At 35.8% G+C, this 20,857-nt stretch overlaps 2 protein-coding genes and 2 non-coding genes across 4 annotated transcripts; 2 read left to right on the forward strand and 2 right to left on the reverse strand.

Moving 5' to 3' along the window:
* Positions 1-771: 771 nt before the first annotated feature.
* LOC130512072 (small nucleolar RNA R71) lies at positions 772-878 on the reverse strand. The gene has a single exon (XR_008945633.1). It is a non-coding gene; the product is annotated as a small nucleolar RNA R71 (small nucleolar RNA).
* Positions 879-6,166: 5,288 nt separating this feature from the next.
* Positions 6,167-9,358, reverse strand: LOC130511143 (uncharacterized). The gene is made up of 2 exons (XM_057008004.1): positions 9,354-9,358; positions 6,167-7,346 (listed from the first exon to the last, which is right to left on the reverse strand). Exons 1-2 carry the CDS (start codon positions 9,356-9,358, stop codon positions 6,167-6,169), a joined length of 1,185 nt encoding a protein of 394 aa, XP_056863984.1.
* LOC130512071 (small nucleolar RNA R71) lies at positions 6,921-7,027 on the forward strand. The gene has a single exon (XR_008945632.1). It is a non-coding gene; the product is annotated as a small nucleolar RNA R71 (small nucleolar RNA).
* Positions 9,359-17,383: 8,025 nt separating the features above from the next.
* Positions 17,384-20,432, forward strand: LOC108848263 (la-related protein 6A). Its single transcript, XM_018621584.2, has 11 exons — positions 17,384-17,805; positions 17,949-18,030; positions 18,453-18,547; positions 18,656-18,721; positions 18,826-18,905; positions 19,004-19,088; positions 19,195-19,242; positions 19,339-19,404; positions 19,492-19,638; positions 19,860-19,941; positions 20,039-20,432. Exons 1-11 carry the CDS (start codon positions 17,512-17,514, stop codon positions 20,227-20,229), a joined length of 1,236 nt encoding a protein of 411 aa, XP_018477086.2. The 5' UTR covers positions 17,384-17,511; the 3' UTR covers positions 20,230-20,432.
* The last annotated feature ends 425 nt before the right edge of the window (positions 20,433-20,857 follow it).

Below are 20,857 nucleotides of genomic sequence, written 5' to 3' on the forward strand. Positions count from 1 at the left end.
TGGATTGACATCCTTTATACTTCAACATTTGAATAGGATCTTAGCAAAATCCTGTTATCAAATTGGCGCCGTTGCCAACTTCTAAGTTGATTGTGACATTGGGATTTAGTCATTTGCTTGAGACTAAATCATTTTTATTTTCTATTGTGATATTGCTTCTTGCCTTCTTTCTTTCTTTGACTTTTCAGGTGTATGAACTTGAGGAGCAGAGGTTCATCAAGCCTTGTTTCCATTGTTGAAGACATTTCTGCACTTGAGAGGGATATTGTGAGAAGGAGAAGGGAAGAAGAGCAACAGGCTCACATTCAGAGGTTGGGTTTTGATATGGAGAACCTGCCTCAAGATAGAGCTGCTGAAGATGGTCAAGGAGCTGCCAACCTTGGACCAAGACATCCACAGCGCCAAGCTAGAGCAATTGGTGCCCATGATCAGCCTAACATCCATGGAAATAGGGCTGGCATTAGAGCACCAGCTGTGGAGATCAACAAATTTGAGATCAAGTCAAGCTTGATCAACATGATCCAAAGCAACAAGTACCATGGGCTTGCTTTGGAAGATCCTCTAGATCATTTGGACAACTTTGATCGGTTGTGTGGCACCATCAAGATTAATGGTGTTTCTGAAGATGCATTAAAGCTTAGGCTGTTTCCATTCTCTTTGGGAGATAAAGCTCACACATGGGAGAAGAGTCTCTCAAGAGATAGCATCCGGACATGGGATGAGTGCAAAGAAGCCTTCCTCACCAAGTTCTTCTCTAACTCAAGAACTGCAAAGCTTAGGAATGAGATTTCAGGATTTCAACAAAGGAATCTTGAAGGTTTTGGTGAAGCATGGGAACGATTCAATAGCTACATTTCTCAATGTCCTCATCATGGTTTCACCAAGGAAAGCTTGCTTAGTACCTTCTACAGGGGAGTTCTCCCATCTTGCAGAAACAGGCTTGACACAGCTAGCAATGGTTTCTTCCTGGGCAGAACTGAGCAGGATACAGAGGAGCTGGTGGAGAACATGGCAAAGAGTGACTCAGTTTACAATGAGGAGTATGATAGAGCCAGCAGAGGTGAGGATCAGCAGACAAAGAAGGATATCAAATCCTTGCAAGACAAGTTGGACTTGGTTCTTTCAAACCAATCCAAGAAGGAGCAGGTTAGCTTTGTTGGTGATCCTAGTCAAGAGGTTCCTCCTAAGGTGAATGAGGTTGATGGTTTGGAAGGGCAAGAGGAGCTTTGCTTCATCAACAACAATGGTACTTGGTACAGGAAGGAACCTAACTTTCAGTACAACAAATACCAGCCTAGGCAAAACACACCTCCTGGTTTTGGGAACAACAACAATCAGTCCACTCAAGCTCAAGGAAGCTCTTCTCAAGCTACAGCTCCTGACTCAAGTATGGAGTCAATGTTCAAGCAGATAATGGATGCTCGGTCTAGATTAGCAAAGGACATTGGCCATGAGTTCCAAACCGTGCACTCCAAGATTGATACTAGCTATACCGAGCTGAACAACAAGTTCCTAGTACTTGCCTCTCGCTTCAACGCTTTGGAGAGTCAGGTCGCCTCTATGCCATCATCTTCCAAGAGCCCAATGGGATTACTACCAGGGAAACCAGATAAGAATCCCAAGGAGTCTTGCAATGTTGTCATCTCTACTACTTCTTCAAAGATTGAGCTCAGTGATCATGAGAAAGAGGTGGATGGGATTGAAAGACTCTTGCATGGAACAGAGATTGTAGCAACAGCTGAAGCATATATGGTGGATAAGGCTATGGAAAGGGTTCAGGTACAAGCTGAAAGGAAAGTTGAAGCAACAAATATGCAGAGAGCTGAGACTAGGGCTGAGAAACAAGTTGAGAGGAGAGCTGACAACAAGCTAGAAGAAGCCACTGAGGTTGAGCTGTCACCATATGAGGTCCCACTCCCATTTCCACAAAGGGTCCTCACCAAAGCTCAGAAGAAGGTTATCTCCAAGTTCAGGAAGGACCTAAGTGATGTTGGCGTCAACCTTCCAGAGATCTCGGGTATGCGTGAGGCTCATGTCCAAATGTTGCTCATCCAGGACATTCTCACTCACAAAGAAGAAGTAGCAGAGCTCCTAAACATCTCTACACTACAGCTTGACCCACCAGTCCCTCCAAAGTCTCTTCCTAAGCTTGGACACCAAGGGATGTTCACTTTACCTTGCTCCCTTGGTCAGCTCACTCTTAAAGATGCTCTTGTTGATTCTGGTGCTAGTGTGAATGTAATCTCAATGGAGATGGTGAAGAGTATAGGGATTGAGAGTATGGAACCAGACAATTCTTCACTACAGTTCGGGGATTCTTCTTCTACAACCCCACTTGGTATCATTAAAGACTTCCCTTTGAAGATTGGAGCATGCACCATTCCCATTGACCTCACTGTCCTTAGCATGGCGACTGGGAAGAGAGTTCCTTTGGTCTTGGGCACACCTTTCCTCACAACAGTTGGAGCTTGCATTGACTTTCCCAACAAGAAGGTCACTCTTATGAATGTGAACAAAGTTGTCTCCTACCCATTACAACCTCCATTGGATGCTAGCTATTGTGGGACAATCACTTTTAGACAAGAAGCTGATAAGAAGCCCCAAGATGAAGTTGTTGTTTGTGAGACAAAAGGTCTCAATGGAGAGACTTCTAAAGAGTTGTGTGTTGAGCACTTGGAAAGTGCTAAAAAGGAGGGGATGAGTGGAACCTCAAAGGCCACTCATGGCAAGAAGAAGTTGCTGCAAGAAACTCATCCTCCATCTCTTGATATGATCTCACACACTCTCACTCTCCATCCAGTGAAGCTCAAGGATGGTGTCATTGAGTACAAGCTCAGGTGTAAGGGCAAGTCAAGGCCATTCTCAAGTGCAAGAGCCATCATCAACCCTCAGCTCCAAGATGATCCACTCAAGCTTCAAGAACTCCTCTCTCAGGTCCTCACCATCACTCTTGAAGGTGGGAAGGACCCTCCCTCTCACTAGCCAAAAGAAGGAAAGTCAAGCTAGAGACTTCAAACAAGCTCACTTGGGAGGAAGTCCCATGACTATCTATGTACATATGTCTTTTGGATTTTCATTTCAAAGACCCATGGAAGAAGGATGGCGACCAGACTCAACTCCGAGGCATCAGCCTCTTCTCACGCTCCATAGAGGTACTCCACCACTTTCCATTGTATATACCATTTCATATTGCATTTAGATTTTCTCGTAATCATCTCTCTCCACTTTTCACACAAGAGACTGTGTGAATTAAGTGTAGGGGAGGTGCAAGTTGCTGATGTTCTTGTGTTTTCTTGTCATTTAGCATGCATTGTATATAGTTATTGCATAGAAAACCCATAAAAATTTGAAAATTTTGAAAAACACAAAAAGAAGCGTTTAGTTGCATCATTGGCAATTTATGATTGAGTCTAGAAGCATTCATATAAGTTGCATTCATACATAAGGGGATGATTTTACCTTGAAAGATGCTCATGCTAAGTTCTCATTTTGGCAACCTTTGTAATCATGAAAACTAGATAGAGCATTCTCTTGATAGCTTGTAGACTTTGTGCCTTGAATTCTCTTCTCAAAACTCATTGGATTGTTTGAAACTCTCTATTTGAAGATGCTCCTGTCTTATTTAAACTTAATGTCTCTTGCTTATGGTCCTTTGTGTGCTGAGTCATGGCTTATACACACTTGAATTGTCTTATCCTTTTTGTCCAATCTTTTTGACAATTTCAAGTGGCACTCCATACCTTAAACCCAAGCTTTCTTTCAAGCCATCATTGATTGTTGAGTGAGGTCTTTTTAGAAAGCTTTGCATGTGCATAATGTTGAGAGCATTGGGAACGACAATGCTTAGTCTCCATTCTAGCTAGATTAGACACTCTTTTGTCTAGCATTTAGGATGGGGTGGTGAGTGTTGTGAAGCTTATTTTGGGAGTATTATTTGGTTAAGAAAGAAAAGTTTAGACTTTTAGAACTCTAAAGTTAAATCTAAGTCTCAAGGGATAGTTAGATAAGATCTTTGACTCTTGTATTAAATGTTTTGCCCCCAAATAAAAAAAAAAAAGAAAGCAAAAAAAAAAAAAAAAAAAAGCAAAAATATAAAAAAAAAGAAAGAAATGAATGAAAAGGGGGCTAGCAAAGTTTAAAAAAGGCTAAGAAGTGTTCAAAAGTATAAAAATCCCTTGATTGACTTCATAAAAGAAAAGAGTTCTAGAATAGAAAGTGTTTTAAGTTCTTTGAGAAATCTTTGGTGAGTGATGAGAGTTGGGTTTTGGCACTTAAAGTTTAAATTTGAGTTTATATGTATGTTGGAAAGGGTAGGATAATGGAGATTGAGCATTGTATGCATGAATTGATTCCCTTTCTTAGATATATTATGTGCATTACCAAAGCTACTTTGTTTTGAGAGTAAATCACCTTTAAAGATTGTTTTGAACTTCCTATTTCATCATTGAACATAAGCATTTTCTCACCAAACCAAATGACTTGGACCTTTTGACCATATGCAAGATTTTCTATTGAGTTTGCTTAATGATTGTTAGAGAGTTGTTGGATTTGGGTTTGTGGAATCATGATGATGAGTGTAGAGATCAAAAGAGTTGAATATGCCTAGAGAAGTTAGAGAAGAATGGAAGTTTTGCTCTAGCTAGTTGTTATGATTATGCAAGGTTGTTAGGATGAGAGCTAAGAAGAGCATCTTTTGGTTATGAAATCCCTGTTTTCAAACCTCTCCTCCTTGGTTCTTGAAAGTTTACTTGAGGACAAGTAAAGGACTAGTGTGGGGGAATTGATATCTTGCATATTTACATGTTTTTAGCTTTCATATCTTATGCATTTTGATCATATAGCTTAGATTTTAGTGTCTTTAGGATCCATATTGCATTCATATGTCCCTATCAGGTGTTGGAGCATACTATGAGATGATGTGAAGTGTTTAAGAGCTCAAAGATCCAAAGGAGGTGAAGAATGAAGCTCAGCAAACCAAGTACTCTCTTAGACTCGACTAGACCGGAATGTCAAGACCGGAGTCACCATGCCGGGCGTGGAGAGACAGGACCGGATTGTGAGGACCGGGAAGTACACCCCGGGCGTGAAGCCATGGACCGGGATGGAGGACCGTGAAGAGCAAGCCGGGCGTGAGGCAGGACCGGGATGCAGGACCGGGATCACCATGCCGGGCGTGAAGAGAAGAGAGAGTGGTCTAGGCTGGTTTTCTCAAACTGGTTCGGTTCGACCCAATTCGACCTTGGGTCATTTTAAACGCTATTTTGAGGTTCTAATTAGCCTTATCCAAGGGGCACTCTAGTCTTTTATCCTATGTATCTTTCTTTACCCTAAACCTAAGTATAAATACTTTGTAATCTCCATTTTGGAGAGATTATCTTATTTTCTCTTAAGAATCACAAAACCTCTTTTGGGTGAAAGTTCTTCCCTTTGTTCTTGTGTTCTTAAGTGTTTATAATTTCATTTCTTGCTTTCTTAAACATGATTAAGCTTGGAAACCTCATGGGTTCAAGAGTAATCATGGTGATTAGTGAGTAGATCCACTTTTGGATTCATGGGTTAGGGAGATTAAGGGTGATTAGGCTTGATCTAAGGTGTTTAAGTGTAGATCCTTCTTAATCTTTGCTAGTAGAGTACTTTTAATGCTTCTTTAGGGTTGGCCTCCTTAAAGTTGAGTTCTAGACATTTCCCACCCACAAGGTGTTTGATGAAATGTCTGAACCAACTCTCCTAAGCTTTTAACATACTCTACCAAAGAGATTTGTTGTTAGAGGTGTTAAGATGGCTATTAGACTTGTCATTAATGATTGCTTCCTAAACATTCAACCAAAGAGATTTGATGCTTGAGTTTTGGAAGTGAATGAGCATTCATCTAGAGATAGAGTTTGTTTACTCTTGTGTCTAGGTCTAAGGTAGATAGATTGATTGAAAGCTGACACTTTTAGATTAAGTTTGATCACCCAAGGTCTAAATCCCTTATCCCATGAGTCCTTTACTCTCATAATCTAAAGAAAGTTTCTTGCTTTATTGCATTTTTATTCCTATTTTAGTATAATCTCTCATCTCATCTTGATAGCATTTAGCTTAAGCATGGTCTTGCATTCCTAGTGCTTCGCATTCTCTTAGAATTGGATTGACATCCTTTATACTTCAACATTTGAATAGGATCTTAGCAAAATCCTGTTATCACTTTCCCTGGTAGAGTTCCCATAGGCTGCTTGGAGGATGAAGGCAAAGAAGCAACCTGGCTCTCTAAAGCTTTGACGTGAGAGGCAAGTTGCATGTACTTGTTGTTGAGGTCAGAATAAGTTCCATCAATCTTGGCATGAACAGCCTTGAACTCATCTCCAATGTCCTTAGCAAATTTCCCTTGAGTTTCTAGGATTTGTTTGAACATAGATTCTGTGGTTGAACTTGGAACTTGAGCTTGAGAAAAGCTTCCTCTAGCTTGAGTAGGCTGGTTACTTTGATAACCACCTTGTTGGTTGTTGTAGAGGGGCTTTTGCTGGTAGTTGTTTTGGTATTGAAAGTTAGGCTCTTTCCTATACCAAGTTTCATTGTTGTTGATAAAGCACACCTCTTCACGTCCTTCCAAGCCATCAATCTTCTTGATCTCAGCAACCTTGTTTTGTTGCTGTTCCCCAACTGATTTCATCTGATCCATCTTAGCTTTGTTGGCAAGAAGTAGGTCCAGCTTCTCTTCCAAAGACTTGAGCTCTTTCTTGGTCTGCTGATCATCACTTCTGTTGACTCTATCATGATCCTCACTGTATACTGAGTCACTCTTGGCCATGTTCTCTATCAGCTCCTCTGCATCCACCTCGTTTCTGCCCAAGAAGAATCCATTGCTGGCTGTATCAAGTCTGTTTCTGCACTGTGGTATAGCTCCCCTGTAGAAGGTACTCAACAAGCTCTCTTTGGAGAAGCCATGGTGTGGGCAATGAGCTTGGTAGCCTTTGAACCTCTCCCATGCTTCACTGAAACTTTCTAAGTTCCTCTGCTGAAAACCAGAGATCTCATTCCTGATCTTAGCTGTCCTGGAGATGGAGAAGAACTTGTCTAGAAAGGCTTCCTTGCACTCATCCCAAGTAGTGATAGAGTCACTTGGGAGAGACTTCTCCCACTGTCTTGCCTTGTCTCCCAGAGAGAAAGGGAAGAGCCTGAGCTTCAAAGCATCTTCTGACACTCCATTGGTCTTGGACAAACCACAGTAGCTATCAAACTTGTCCAAGTGGTCAAAAGGATCTTCAGTAGCAAGACCATGATACTTGTTGTTCTCAATGATGTTGAGCAGTCCTGACTTGATCTCAAAGTTGTTGTTCTCCACAGCAGGCGCTCTTATTCCCAACCTATGACCATTGATGTGAGGTTGATCATAGGCCCCAATGGCTCTAGCTTGGCGTTGTGGGTGTTGTGGTCGAAGGTTGGCAGCTCCTTGACCATTTCCCTCTTGGGCAGCTCCCAAAGGGATCTCTCCATCTTGATTCTGGTTCTGATGGTGAGCCATATCAAAACCCAATCTGTTGAAATGAGCCTGTTGCTCCTCTTCTCTCCTTCTTCTTATATTCTCTCTTTCCAAAGCCCGGATGTCTGGTACTAGAGGAGTGAGGTTTGTAGTCCCACTACTTCTCAAGTTCATACACCTGAAATGAAAAAGAAAGAGGAAAAAGCAGAGCCAATATCACAATAACAATAAAAATGACTTAGTCTCAAGCAAATGACTAAATCCCAATGTCAAAATCACAATAGAACCCCGGCAACGGCGCCAATTTGATAACAGGACTTTTCGGGTCCCTATCAAATGCAGTAGTATAAGAGATGTCGAACCAATCCTATGTGATTTCGATGCACTGAGAATACAAATCTATGCTTAATCTAAGTGCAAACAGGTTTTGAATGATGATGCTAACTAGAACTATGCTAAGATGCAATAAAGGAACAAGCTTTCAATCAATCTAGGACGATAGGACTCATGGGGCTAGGCATTTGACTTTAAGTGATTAAGATCCAATCTAAGAATGACAAACTTTCAATCAATAACTTCCTTAAGTCTAGAACACTGAAATAAGCAAGCTCTATGGTCAAGAAGAATGCTCATTTGCTTTAATCAATTAGACATCAAAGGTCTTTGAGCCTAAAAGATCTAAGCAATCATTGGGGATGAGTCTATTAACTATCTAAACTCCCTTAACACAATGGTCTTTGTGTAAGGTAAGTTTAGAGCAAGCTCTACTTGGTTCAGACATTTCATCAAACACCTTGTGGGTGGGAAATGTCTAGAGCTCTAGAATAAAGAGGCCAACTTTAATCTAGCATTAAGAGAAGTAGACAAGCAAGGAAACAAGAGATCTAACACTAAACACCCTTAGATCTTCACTTAATCACCCTAATCACCCTAGCCCATGAATCCAAAAGGTAACTACTCACTAATAGACATGAATAACCCAAAACCCATGGATGATTGAAGGTTAATCATGCTTAGTGGTCAAGATTGATCAATAATCACAAGAGATAAAGATGAAAAGAAGCTCAAGATTAAGTCTTTCACCAAAATAGCTAATGTGATTACAATGAAAACAAGATATCCCTCAAAATTAGGTCTAAAGGGTATTTATAGAAGCCTAAAAACGAGTTGGGTCAACCCAACAATCCTGGATCAACCCAATAAAAAAAAGCAGTTTTTTCGCCCGTAGCGACCTTGCTTCCCGCTACAGGTAGGTCGCTACAGAACTCTTCAACTCTTCAGGATCTGTAGCGACTTTGCAAGTCGCTATGGTGGTCGCTACGCTCACTCGGGTGGCCTCCTAGCGACGTGATCATGTCGCTACGCAGAGGTCGCTACAGACACTTAGTCATTTCTTGGGTTCTGGCTTCTCCCATCATAGTGACTTGGTAAGTCGCTACGCATGTCGCTATGATGGCTCGGGTTGCGTCTTAGCGACCAGGCGAGGTCGCTACGCTGATGTCGCTACAGGGTTGATATGCCTCCAGTAGATTGATCATAACTCCTTCAATACAGATCCAAATGACTTGAAACCACCTCCATTAGAAAGCTAACTCAATTTACTTTGTCTTCCCAAAATTTGAGCTTCAAAAGATAGTTTAAGGCCTTCATCCATGTTCATCTTTCACTCTTTTGACTCAAAACCCCTCAAATGTCTCCAAAGTCACCAACAAGCATCTCCAATATCTGATAGAGACAAATGTAATGCAATGCGACCTAAATGCACTATAAATGCATGCAAAGGAACAATATAAAGACTAGAATGAAGCTTAAAAACATGTAAATACACAAGATATCAGTAACACATTTCTTCATTTTTGTGGGACCTACCTTTTACTTTTTCTCTAAATACCCCATCAGAATACTGCAATAAATATGCTCTTACACATCGTGCTAGTTTATTCGTCTTTATGTTACTGTCATAGTTCTTTGTTAGTACAATGAATACTCTTTTACTGTCATAGTTCATTGTTAGGCCATATTTAATAGGACACCAAAATATTAAATTTGGTGTAATTTCATATCTAATAAGACACTAAAAATATCTAAGAATAAGTTTACCAAAAGTTTAGTACTGTACTTAGTTTCTGAAATATCTAACAGTTGTTTACTAAAAGGCAAAAGCTATCGACAGAAAAAAAACTATTAATCAAAGTTAGCTTATATACGACGTGTATATGATTCGTAATGTCTAAATTTACATAACTCAGGGAATGGTTGGGTTTTACGAAGTGTGTTTAGTTTTAATTTTTAACTAGAACTATAAACTTACTTATTATATTTTATTTAGTTTTTAAAGATAATTCAATTTTTATTTAAGATGTTAAAAAATCTGTTTTTAAAGCATTATTTAGCAAGCTGTTAAAAATCTGTGTTACTTAATTAATGGACCATTTAAAGTAACTTACATTATATATTATACGCTAATACTAACAGAGAGAATATATAATGTGAATTGGTTGACCGGGCTACTTAAAAAAAAAATTCAACCATTTCGAGTTAACCAATCTCATTATCCAAAATTTACAATACAAACAAATAACCTACGGTGTTGTACTATGACATTAACAATACCAAGACAATATCAAAATCATACATAGACCTCTTCTTAATAGATTAGAGTAGATGGTCATATTTGTTTTTTTTTTTTTGTAACCACATTTATGGTCATATTTGTTATCTTCCGATCACAATCCGAAACCAAAAAAAAAGGTTACTTAGTTTTTTTTTCTTTAACGCTGATTTATTATGACACTACAATTATGAAAAAGATTACAAAGACGATTCGACAACCGACAAACTATCTGCCTTATGAAATCTACACCTAACTGCATCACCTGAACCGTCCTATAAAGATCCACTCCTGACCCAATTTACTTGCACCATGTTGAAGATCTCTTGCACGCCTTTCTTCTGTTGTCTGCATTAATAAACCGCTTTCTCCGGGACTTGAAACCTGGATTTCCTGAAATCTGCAAGAAATTGTATAGTCTGGGGTTCGAACTCCAGACCTAGGTGTAGAAGCCTTTAAACCTTAACCATTAGGCTACGGTGCTTCCACAAGGTTACTTAGTATTGTGGCTATTTTAATCATATTTCACGTTCACAAATATAGTATGCTTGGTTATTTTTTAACAATTACCTCTTCTTAATAGATTGGAGTAGATGATTGATCATATGTGCTATCTTTCGATCACAAACTGAAACAAAAAAAGTTTACTTAATATTTTGGCTATCTTTAATTATACTTCATGTTCACAAATATAATATGCTTTGTTGATTTTTTAACAAAGATAGCCAAATTTTTCTATGGGATCGCCTCCTTTCTGAAAAAATATATATATTAACCAGCCAATATGAACAGAATTGTTCCAGTTTTCGTATTCAATTATATGTTTCAGCATGACCATTTGTTACTTTAGATTATATCCAAACATACAATTTATATCATACAAATTATACACATGTTATATATGTTACATTTAATAAAATCTTTAAAACGTGTTTTCCAAACAAAAAAAAACGAAACAGTTTTACATATTCCTAACAAAACTAGATTCCATCAAATCTTTGTAACGTGTTTTCCAAACCAAAAACCTATATATGTTTAATATATTACTAACAATTATTAAAAATATGTAATAAATACTAGATTCCATCAAATCTTTGAAACGTGTTTTCCAAACAAGAAAATCTTTAGTTGTTTCTGTTATATTTTTATAACAAGATATATAGTTTTCAATATTTTTTCCCTAAAATGTCGAACTTATATCTATTAGTTTCCGATCTACATTCGACATATTGCATATCTTAACTTCTTTTAACAACTTACACAAAATAAGGTAATCAGAATATGCCTACAATCTTTGAAATATGTAAATCAGAAATATCCTAACGATACTCATTATACCGATTTTGGTTCAAAATTTTAGAAGTAAATGGTTATAACGTTTTCAAATAAAATTCAATTTCGGCCCTGATAATTTTTTAAAATTTTACAAAAATGTCAAATTTTATTTATTTGCATTATATATATATATATATATATATATATATATAAAACAAATGGAAACTAATCTTCTAATGTTACATTAGAATGTGTTTTATAACCAAATAAAACTCAAAAAATTAATATTTTCTTAATTATTTAATCTAATCTCATGACTTCAAATTATATAAAACACAAATATATTTTACTATCTCACATATTTCTACAAATTCTTTTTATTAAAATTAATTCCATACAATATTTGTTCCAGAAAGTCAGACCTTTTTAACACTTATATTACTTAGAAATACATCATATTTTTTTGTTAGAAATTTTAATAAATACTTTCAATAAATAAATTAGTGAAAAGAATTTTTGAAATAAAGTATATAAGTGAAAAAATTGAAATCCAATAGATCTATATTTACTAGGCCTGGGAATTAAAATCCGATCCGGTATATGTTCTGATTTGGTCCGAAAAATGGATATCCAGGAGCCCACCGGATATTGCTTTTACGGATCCAATGGATTTGGATACGTATCTAGGTGCTGAAATTTTAGGTTGGGTATCCGGATCGAGACCTATTATATATTTAAAATATTTAAAATATAATTATATTTATATATGTATATCATATATAGTTTATATATAAAATAACTAAAATTTTAATTTTAGTAAATTTCAATAATTTTTCAATTTAAAAAAAAAATTAAATAGATTAAATAAATAGCTAATTTTTTTAATTTTTAAAGGTTCGGATCCGGGTATCCGCGGATATTTGGATTTTAATCTGGATATCCGAACCTCGGATACTCTGAAGACACGAATCCGGATCAAGATAGCAATTTTACGGATCCGGTTATCCTATATACCCCGGATATCCGGTCTGTCTCACCCCTAATATCTACTATATTATATTACAAACTAAACATCTAATATTACAAACAAAAAGCATACAACATTCAAAGTGTGTCCTAAAAAAAACAACATCTACAAAATAAAAAAAAAACAACATCCCAATTCAATATATCTATAAAAGTAATTATATATAAATCAATTTCATACAAATATGATATAAATTTATAGTATATCACTAAATAAAAATTTAACACGTTTGTAAAGCGCGGATCCGAATCTAGTAACTAAATTATACATCAAAAGCTACGTCCTAACCAATCATCCCTTGAGTTGTATTTATTAGTTAGCTAGAAGAATCTGCATAAAATAATCTTAACAAATCTTTTATAAAAACAATATTAACAAACGTATAAAGCTACCCCTTTTTTAATCAAACCCGTATAAAGCTACCCTTTGAGTTCTGCTTTTTGTCAGGGAATGATTGATGTTGAAGCGATTTTAATCAGGGAAAGTTAATTTTTTAGGACACTTTGAATTAGGAGTGTCACACTAGAATTTTTACAAGATGTTTTGTCAAATTAGGATTTTAATTTTTGTAAATACTAAATGCCCTTAAAATCTCAATTTTGTAATTGAATTATAATTATAAATAATAATTTTTGTAATAGATTTATCATTTAAAACATTTAAGAAGCAAAAAAAAATTAAAAAAGGGAGAACAAAAGAGATCCCATTTATCGAGTAAAAGGAATCGACACCCTAATTATTTTTTACCGTTTTCTCCGCCGACCTTGCTCCCATGGCGATCTATGAGGTTTCTGTTTTCATCTTCTTCTTTATCTTCTGAGATTATTGTCTCCATCTTTGCTTGATGTCCTTTTTAACCTCTTTGATTTTGTATTGTGTCATGTGAAGATGGTTTATAGTCTCTTCAATTTTATTTTGTATTTGATTTGATAGGTTATTTTCTTTTGTTCTTGATTAGATCATTTGCTAATGGTGGTCATTAAATCGGAGTCACCAAATTTATTCACGTTTTATAAATTTTGAAAGCTTGAAATTGGAAGATACATGCTAAATCTACAAATTAAAATCATACCCAGCAAGAAAAACACAAAATAATGGATTAAATCAATCAAATAAAATATGGTGGCTCTGTAAAAATGTCTATGTAACCCTAAAAGCTGTTGATGAAGATGATGACTTATTTACGGTTATGCCATTAATAAAAATAAACACTAAAAAGAGCAAAACGCGTTACTTGGGTATCGAACCTGACAACCGAACAATGGAAGTTTCCATATTTTCACGATTTGCCTAGAATACGCATACTACCTATCCAGAACACCGTATAATAGGTGTGAACTGTATTCTACCTTTAGGTGTCATATAAGGTAAAAGGTATAACAGGTTATGACACGTAATGTAGCGGAGCTCTGTGACTGAGTTGTGGTTATATCTCGTTTTCTAGCTGAAGGTACACCAAAGACATTTTTCTTGATTATAACGTAACTGATTCTATCTTTGCCAGGGTATAAAAGAAAGGTTATATACTTATATTACAGTATATAGCTTGGATATATCAGTGTTTTAAACTTAGAATCCGAATTATAAACTAAGTAGACTGCCAGGATGAGTATTCTAACTGTAGACAGAAGATAAAATAAAATATGATTCAAATTTTTTTTAAAAAAAATTAAACTTATATATTGTCATACTTATGTTTCCTACAGTTTTAATCTTTTTTTATATTTTTAAAACTCTACTTACTATTTTTCTCATAAAACAAAGGTAAAATATGTCCAAAATTGCTAAAAGTATGAAAAGTCTTGTTGTGACAAACAAAAGTTCAAAGTGTCCCATTTTTCTAATTTTCCTTTTAATCAATTACCCATAATTCTATTTCTTACGGCTATCTTGTAAAGATTCACATCTATCTTTCCAGTCAAAAGCAAAAGGGAGAGAACTTCATTTTTTAGTATTAGTGCAAAAAGGAACAGATGCGAAATTGGGTATTTGTTTCCTTATAAAAAATTAAGACCTCCTATTTACTTTGACTAATTCACTGACTATTTTTGCCCCTCTTATTCTAGATTAATGCTCTTATTCTAGATTAATGCTGGCAATAAAATTGTAATGAGTTTTGACTTATGAGACCAGTTCACTTTCTTCCCCTCGTGATGATGAGATTTCTTGCTTCCAAATCTCTGGTAATTTTCACGTGAGATGTTCGAGTGGGGATATTTGGATATAGTCAACTCGATCATTTACTAAATTTACTAAATGGGATACCAATACAAAAGAACATATATCCACCAAATTTTAGCAAAAATAAAAAAGAACATATATTCCTACGGTTTACGGAGAGGGTAGCCTTTCACTTTTTAAAGACTAAAACAGTAATACCCTAGTGATTTCGGAAAACCTTTTATTGTAGAGACGTTAGCAGAATATCAAAGTGGCTTTCTAGCAGCCAAAAAGTCTCATTATTACCTTTCGTTTGTTTGTATTTCTCTACGAAACTCGGTTTTCAGAAAATGCTGAAAAGTAATGCAGATCAGAATATGTACTTCATATCTCGTATCTACGCAACGAATTGGAATAAGCATTGTTATTCCCTTTTGAAACGTTTTCACATTATGAACAACACTTTGAAATTGTTGATTCAATTTTTTTTAAAATAAAAACCACTATATAACGCTATGAATCCTTAGCAATGTTATAATTTTTAATAGATGTACGGACTAACTAGTCTTTCAGAATACATTGATAGTACTTGATTCTGTGGAATATAATCAATATTGCTAGTGACATTTTAGTGTTGTTACATCAAATATTCTAATCTAGAAAAGAAACAATATGTGTGTAAGTTATAAACTGATCGTGTTTAATAAGATGCCCTAAAAATTAATCTTTTAGTTATTCCCACTGTTCTGAAATATAAGATGTTTTAGGTTAAACGCAAAAAAAAAATAAGAAGTTTACTTTTTATCTAAAGTGTACCAATTAAACTATAAGATTTATAACTATTAGATCATATAATATAATCGGTTGCATAGTTTTTGATAGAGTTAAAATTCAATTGAAAATATAAAAAACATCTTACATTTTGAAACATAAAAAACTCTTACATTTCAACATGGAGAGATTTTATTAGCTACAGCTATTACATTGTTTGATCAAACTATTACAACTTATAATAATATTATCAACAACAATCTTGATCAAACAATGTAGAGTATTTATCAGCTACAGCTAGAAGTATTAAAAAAATTACTTGACATAGACTCCATATACAGATTGTTGAAATAGAGGAGAAGGAATATAAATGTTCTCATTTATTTGGTGGAGGACCAAAGATGGACCAAAAAAACAACTTAGCCAATCGCACTTCAGGCAAGCAAGAAGAAACTATATGGGCCAGTTACAGTGTTTCATTTATTATGAAAGTTATTTGGACCAATTTTATCATATACAAGAGTGAAGTGAGGAATTTCGCATAATGGTATTTGAAAATTTGATAACTATTGTTATTTCATATGCATTTAGTTTTTATCTTAAAATATTAGTTAATACTCCATCCGTTTCTAAATAGACGATGTTTTAGGAAATTTTTAATGTTTCAAAATAGATGATGTTTTCATATATTAATGTACTTTTTCATTTTATTAAAAATTGTGTGACTAATGATATTTTGTAGTCTATTTTGCAATTGATTGAGTAATTTTTAATTTATATTCTAATGATATTTTAAAATAAAAAGAAAGTTTCTTAATAGTTGTTCACAATCCTAAAAATTCATCTATTTTGGAACAGAAGGAGTATGTTCCATTACAATGATCTTTCGCTTAGTTAACAGCTTGTGGAGTTTTAGAAAACTAAATACAAATATCATTGCAATTTTGAATTCGACCATTTAAATTGCCTGGTCTACATATATCTTTCAAAATTCAAAAGTACTTACATGATTCGTTTAACACATAGGAAATAAAATATATAGTGTTATACTTACTATATCAATCTAAGTTGGTCATTGTCAACATGTATAATTTTGATCATTATGTGTATAATTTCTGATGATATGCTAGTGTATAGATCAACATTCCTTTTAAGTGGTTGATAAGAGAGACTATAAATTATTAATCTCCGAGTCATCATTCCAATGGAGTGTTTATAAAGGTTACTTGCCCTCTCATGTCTTAATAGTTTAGGGTTCAAATGCAAGCCAAGGTTTTAGTCACATCATTTACAAATATGGTATCCATCATTTTTCAACATATGCTTCGTCTTAAATCAAGTAGAACGTACAAAGTTATTGTGTGCATTACTGAAACATCAACATCTACAAAGAGCATGAGATTGAAAAAAAATATATACGATGCTCTCTTTCTGTAAACTTTACTTGCTAGCTAGAACCAGTCCTAATCTAGCGCAAACATGGACTTTCGGCTTCCATTCTAGCAAGTAATTAATTTGCCAAAATAATATAGAAAAGTGTAGTTATTTAGTAAACAACTTGTACGGATAAAGGAAAGTGGGTCAAGTTTTCCTTGTTGAATGAAACTGTATCATTAAAATCTTAGAACCGGTTCTACTGCTAATATATATATAAACTAATTAGTTTCTTCTTCAAAATACCAAAAAAAAAATCCCTACATAATTCTTCATTTCATGAGTTTTGTTCTTGTGGTTTTACTAATAGTGATAGAGCCTCTTAATTTGATTTGATCTGAAAATATAGATGGTTTCTGCAAAATTTAAATACAAAATATATGAAAACTATTGAGAAAACTTCCGAGAAGAAAGCCTAGTCTGCCAAATTGATGGAGGATAATATGAGACTTGCGTAAGAAAAGCTTCTTAAATGGCGTGGCTATATGAAAGCCCATCATAAGCCCGTTGTATTCGTATGCCAACTAATACGATGCCGTTTTAGCGAATGACGAAATTAACCTTTGACCGATCACGAAAAAGTCTTCCTCATATAAAAAGAGGAAGAAGGAGAAGACGCGTCGGCTGAGAGGTGAGAGGAAGAGAGAAGACGACACGACAAGAAAGAAAAAAGAGGGGGCAGGGCGGGACGGGAGGTTTCCTTTTTTCTTTTCCAACTCAATTCTTCTCCGGCGAGATCTTCCTCGGTCTCTTCCTCTTCTCTCCGTGAATATGGAAACGCCTTCCGTCTCCACCGCCAAACCGCAAGCAGTTGAAGACGCGGTTGCCTCAACCGCCGATATTTCCCAATCGCAGCCACAGCCACAGCCGCAACCGCTGTCACATGAACTCGATGCTTCACCAGTTGCTGGATCTTCCGATGTTGTTGTTGTCTCAGATGATGATTTCGACCACGAGAGAAACATGGGCGAGGATCGCGATCACGATCACGGCGATAATCCGATCGATACCGACGGTTCTGTTGTTCCAGATGATGATGAGTTGAAGCAGAAGATCATCAGACAGGTAAGGCGTCTATGCTCTTTTCTTTTTCTTGTTTTCTTGAAAACATTTGGTTTTAGTGTTCTGTCTCTTTCAACGTTAGTTAGTTTTGCTTTAAGATTTAAGTTTTTGATTGATTCTTCCTTTTAATTTTTTTGTTGTTGCAGGTTGAGTACTACTTTAGTGACGAGAATTTGCCTACTGACAAGTTTCTTCTTAATGCTCTGAAGAAGAACAAGAAAGGCTTTGGTGAGTACTTATCTCCTTTGACTTTGAAACGAGTAATAGTGCCTTCATTTTGTTACTAGCGTTGAGAAAATTCGCTTTTGTAGTTGTTTGTTTTCTGACATTTGAAAAATGGACTACTGAAAGTTTTTGACCATTGCTTGATATGCAGTTGACTTAAAAAAAAAACACTCTTGGATTGATATTTTGCTACTGATAAACTAAAATGTGTACGTACTTAAAGGAAAACTTTACTTCTTGGCTTCTGCATCAAACTTCTGGTGATGGACTGAATGAGTATAGATGTTGGCTTGCTGATAAAATCTTTGTTGTTATAATGAAATTGTACTAAAATGTTGTTATTCATAACTTATATATATCATAATTTGTGTATGAAAATTGTAAAGAATCATGTCAATGGCTTTCTTTTTTCCTATGCTATGCAGTTCCCATATCTACCATTGCTACATTCCATAAAATGAAGAAGCTTACGCGCGACCTTGATTTAATAGTATCTGCCTTGAAGGAATCGTCATTTCTTGTAAGCGTATTCATAGTATCTAAAAGTAGTATGAATGGAAAATAGCTGGGAGTAATAATATAGCGATAGGGAAGTAGAATAAAATATCAGATCTGGTCCAACCTGCAGGTTGTCAGCTCGGATGGGAAGAAGGTGAAGCGTCTGAGTCCACTTCCTGAGGTCAGGGATCCAAAGGTATTATTTGCCTCAAACATTAACCTTCTCTCTCGGTCTAACTCATGTCTTGTGTATTTACTTCCTTTTTGGATTATATTCGCTCCTAATCTTGTGCTCCATAGATTTTCACTGTTTTGGTAGAAAATTTGCCGGACGATCATTCCGAGGAGAACATTCGTGCTATATTTGGTAAAGCTGGAAGGTAGACCTTGACTTTATCTATCTTTTCATTTACTCCTTTACATCTTAGTTATATCATTTATTCATACTGCTGATTAATATTTTTTTTTCCAACAATAGCATTAAAAGTGTATCCATATGTGATCCAAATGCTGCTGAAGAATCAGAGAAGGGTTGTAAGAAGGACAAATTCATCCGTACCAGAGTAAGGAACTTCATAAACTTCATGGAGCATATATGGAACCATAGTAACGTTTTGTTTTTTATTTATACGCAGCTAAGTAATTAGCTTTTTCTTCTTTTGGCCATAGTTACATGCATTTGTGGAATATGAAACAGTGGAGGCAGCTGAGAAAGCGGTGAGTGTCAATTAAAAAGTTACACGAAATGCATCTTGTTATAGTTAGCTCTATTTAGGAATGGGTGTCTTTATCTACTTTGATTAACTGGTGTAGGCCGCTACACTGAATAACGAGCAAGACTGGAGAAATGGGTTGCGAGTTAAGCTTCTTGAACAAGCAGTAAGTAATTCCTGAAAAATCTTTAACTTAAGCATACATACTGAATCAAACGATAGCTTTTATAAAATTATACTTTATTCACCATAGGTAAAGTATGCACAGAGGAGACCAGCTAGGAAGGAAGTAGATTCAGAGAAGGACAATACAGGCCGAATGCATGATCAAACTGGAGGAGAGAACAAAAAGGCAAATGAACATCAGCATCACCATCATTCTGATACTCCGGCTGATAATGTAAGTTGAATATTATTTCTATTGCTAGATCTCATGGCCTATCTTTCATTTCTTTGTCTAAACATTTGATTGAATGTCATGGAATTCAACATTACCGTCTGGAATAGTTTAGGAATTGATCAAATTGATTCTACTAACGCGCACAGTTATGATGTGCGACTAAGCTAGGATACAAAACAAGTTGTTTATAACGGAAGATGTGTCTTTTTAACCATTTTCAGGATGCGGGGGATAAAAATGGGAACAAAACCAGAGGTCGGGGACGGGGAAGGCGACAGAATCATCAAGGCAGCAACAGTAGTGGTACTTTCTTTAGTAAAATCCATATTCGTACCACAATGGAAGATGGTAATGAAATTCTGAGACTTTCGCTTTCTTTTGTTTTGGGAATATGCCACAGGACATGGAACTTCACCATCAAACTCATCATCGTTCCATCATAATTATAATCAGCACCATCATCATCCGGTGGATGTCTCAAAGCGTCCGCCCGGCCCGAGAATGCCTGATGGGACGAGAGGGTTCACAATGGGGCGTGGTAAACCGCTTCCTACTCCTCCCACGTCTGCTCAAACTAACCAAGAAGTTTGATGGGTTTCTCATGTGTGTGGTTGCGTTTCGCTTAAAGTGTGAAAACATATGTAAGTAGTTATGAACAGAGATGTTGTGTGGGATTTGGGTGTTCTTTTGGCATCTGCAAGTACTCTGAATCCTCACTTGGGTATTCTAGCTTTTGTGTTGTTGTGAATGTTAAGTCTTTCTTGAATGGAAATTAAAGGGAATCCAATCTATTTGATTACATGGTCTCTTGTTCTTTTGTTGTTTCCTGTATTTTTTTAGTTGCGTTAATTACTCAACATATACTGATACAGTTTTAGCTATAAATAATATTAGTAATAAAATAAATTTACTGATTTCTCAAATTATCGATGAAGCCGGTGTGAAGACATCTGGGATCCCAAGTTCATGAACCACAGCGGACATGCTGATCTAGACTCCAATGGGAGAGAATAATTTTAAGAACTGGAGATTCCCTTAAACGACAGTTCATAACATCATTTACCAATTTGGGAAGAAGAACGACAGTTCATAACATCATTTACCAATTTTTTTTTTTTTGAATGATCATTTACCAATTTGGGAAGAAGAACCGTCTCTTAGCCTTGGTTAGTGGTTACCATTTTACTGATTTCTCTGCGGGGTAACAAATAATCATGCA

The sequence above is a fragment of the Raphanus sativus genome, chromosome 4 (genome assembly GCF_000801105.2).
Source record: "Raphanus sativus cultivar WK10039 chromosome 4, ASM80110v3, whole genome shotgun sequence".
NCBI lineage: Eukaryota > Viridiplantae > Streptophyta > Magnoliopsida > Brassicales > Brassicaceae > Raphanus > Raphanus sativus.

Coding starts and splice junctions, on each gene's coding strand:
- LOC108848263 (XM_018621584.2), top strand. CDS start 17,512: ATGGAAACGCCTTCCGTCTCCACCGCCAAACCGCAAGCAGTTGAAGAC. Junction 19,089..19,194: donor ACAAATTCATCCGTACCAGA/GTAAGGAACTTC, acceptor TTTTGGCCATAG/TTACATGCATTTGTGGAATA. Junction 19,639..19,859: donor CTGATACTCCGGCTGATAAT/GTAAGTTGAATA, acceptor AACCATTTTCAG/GATGCGGGGGATAAAAATGG.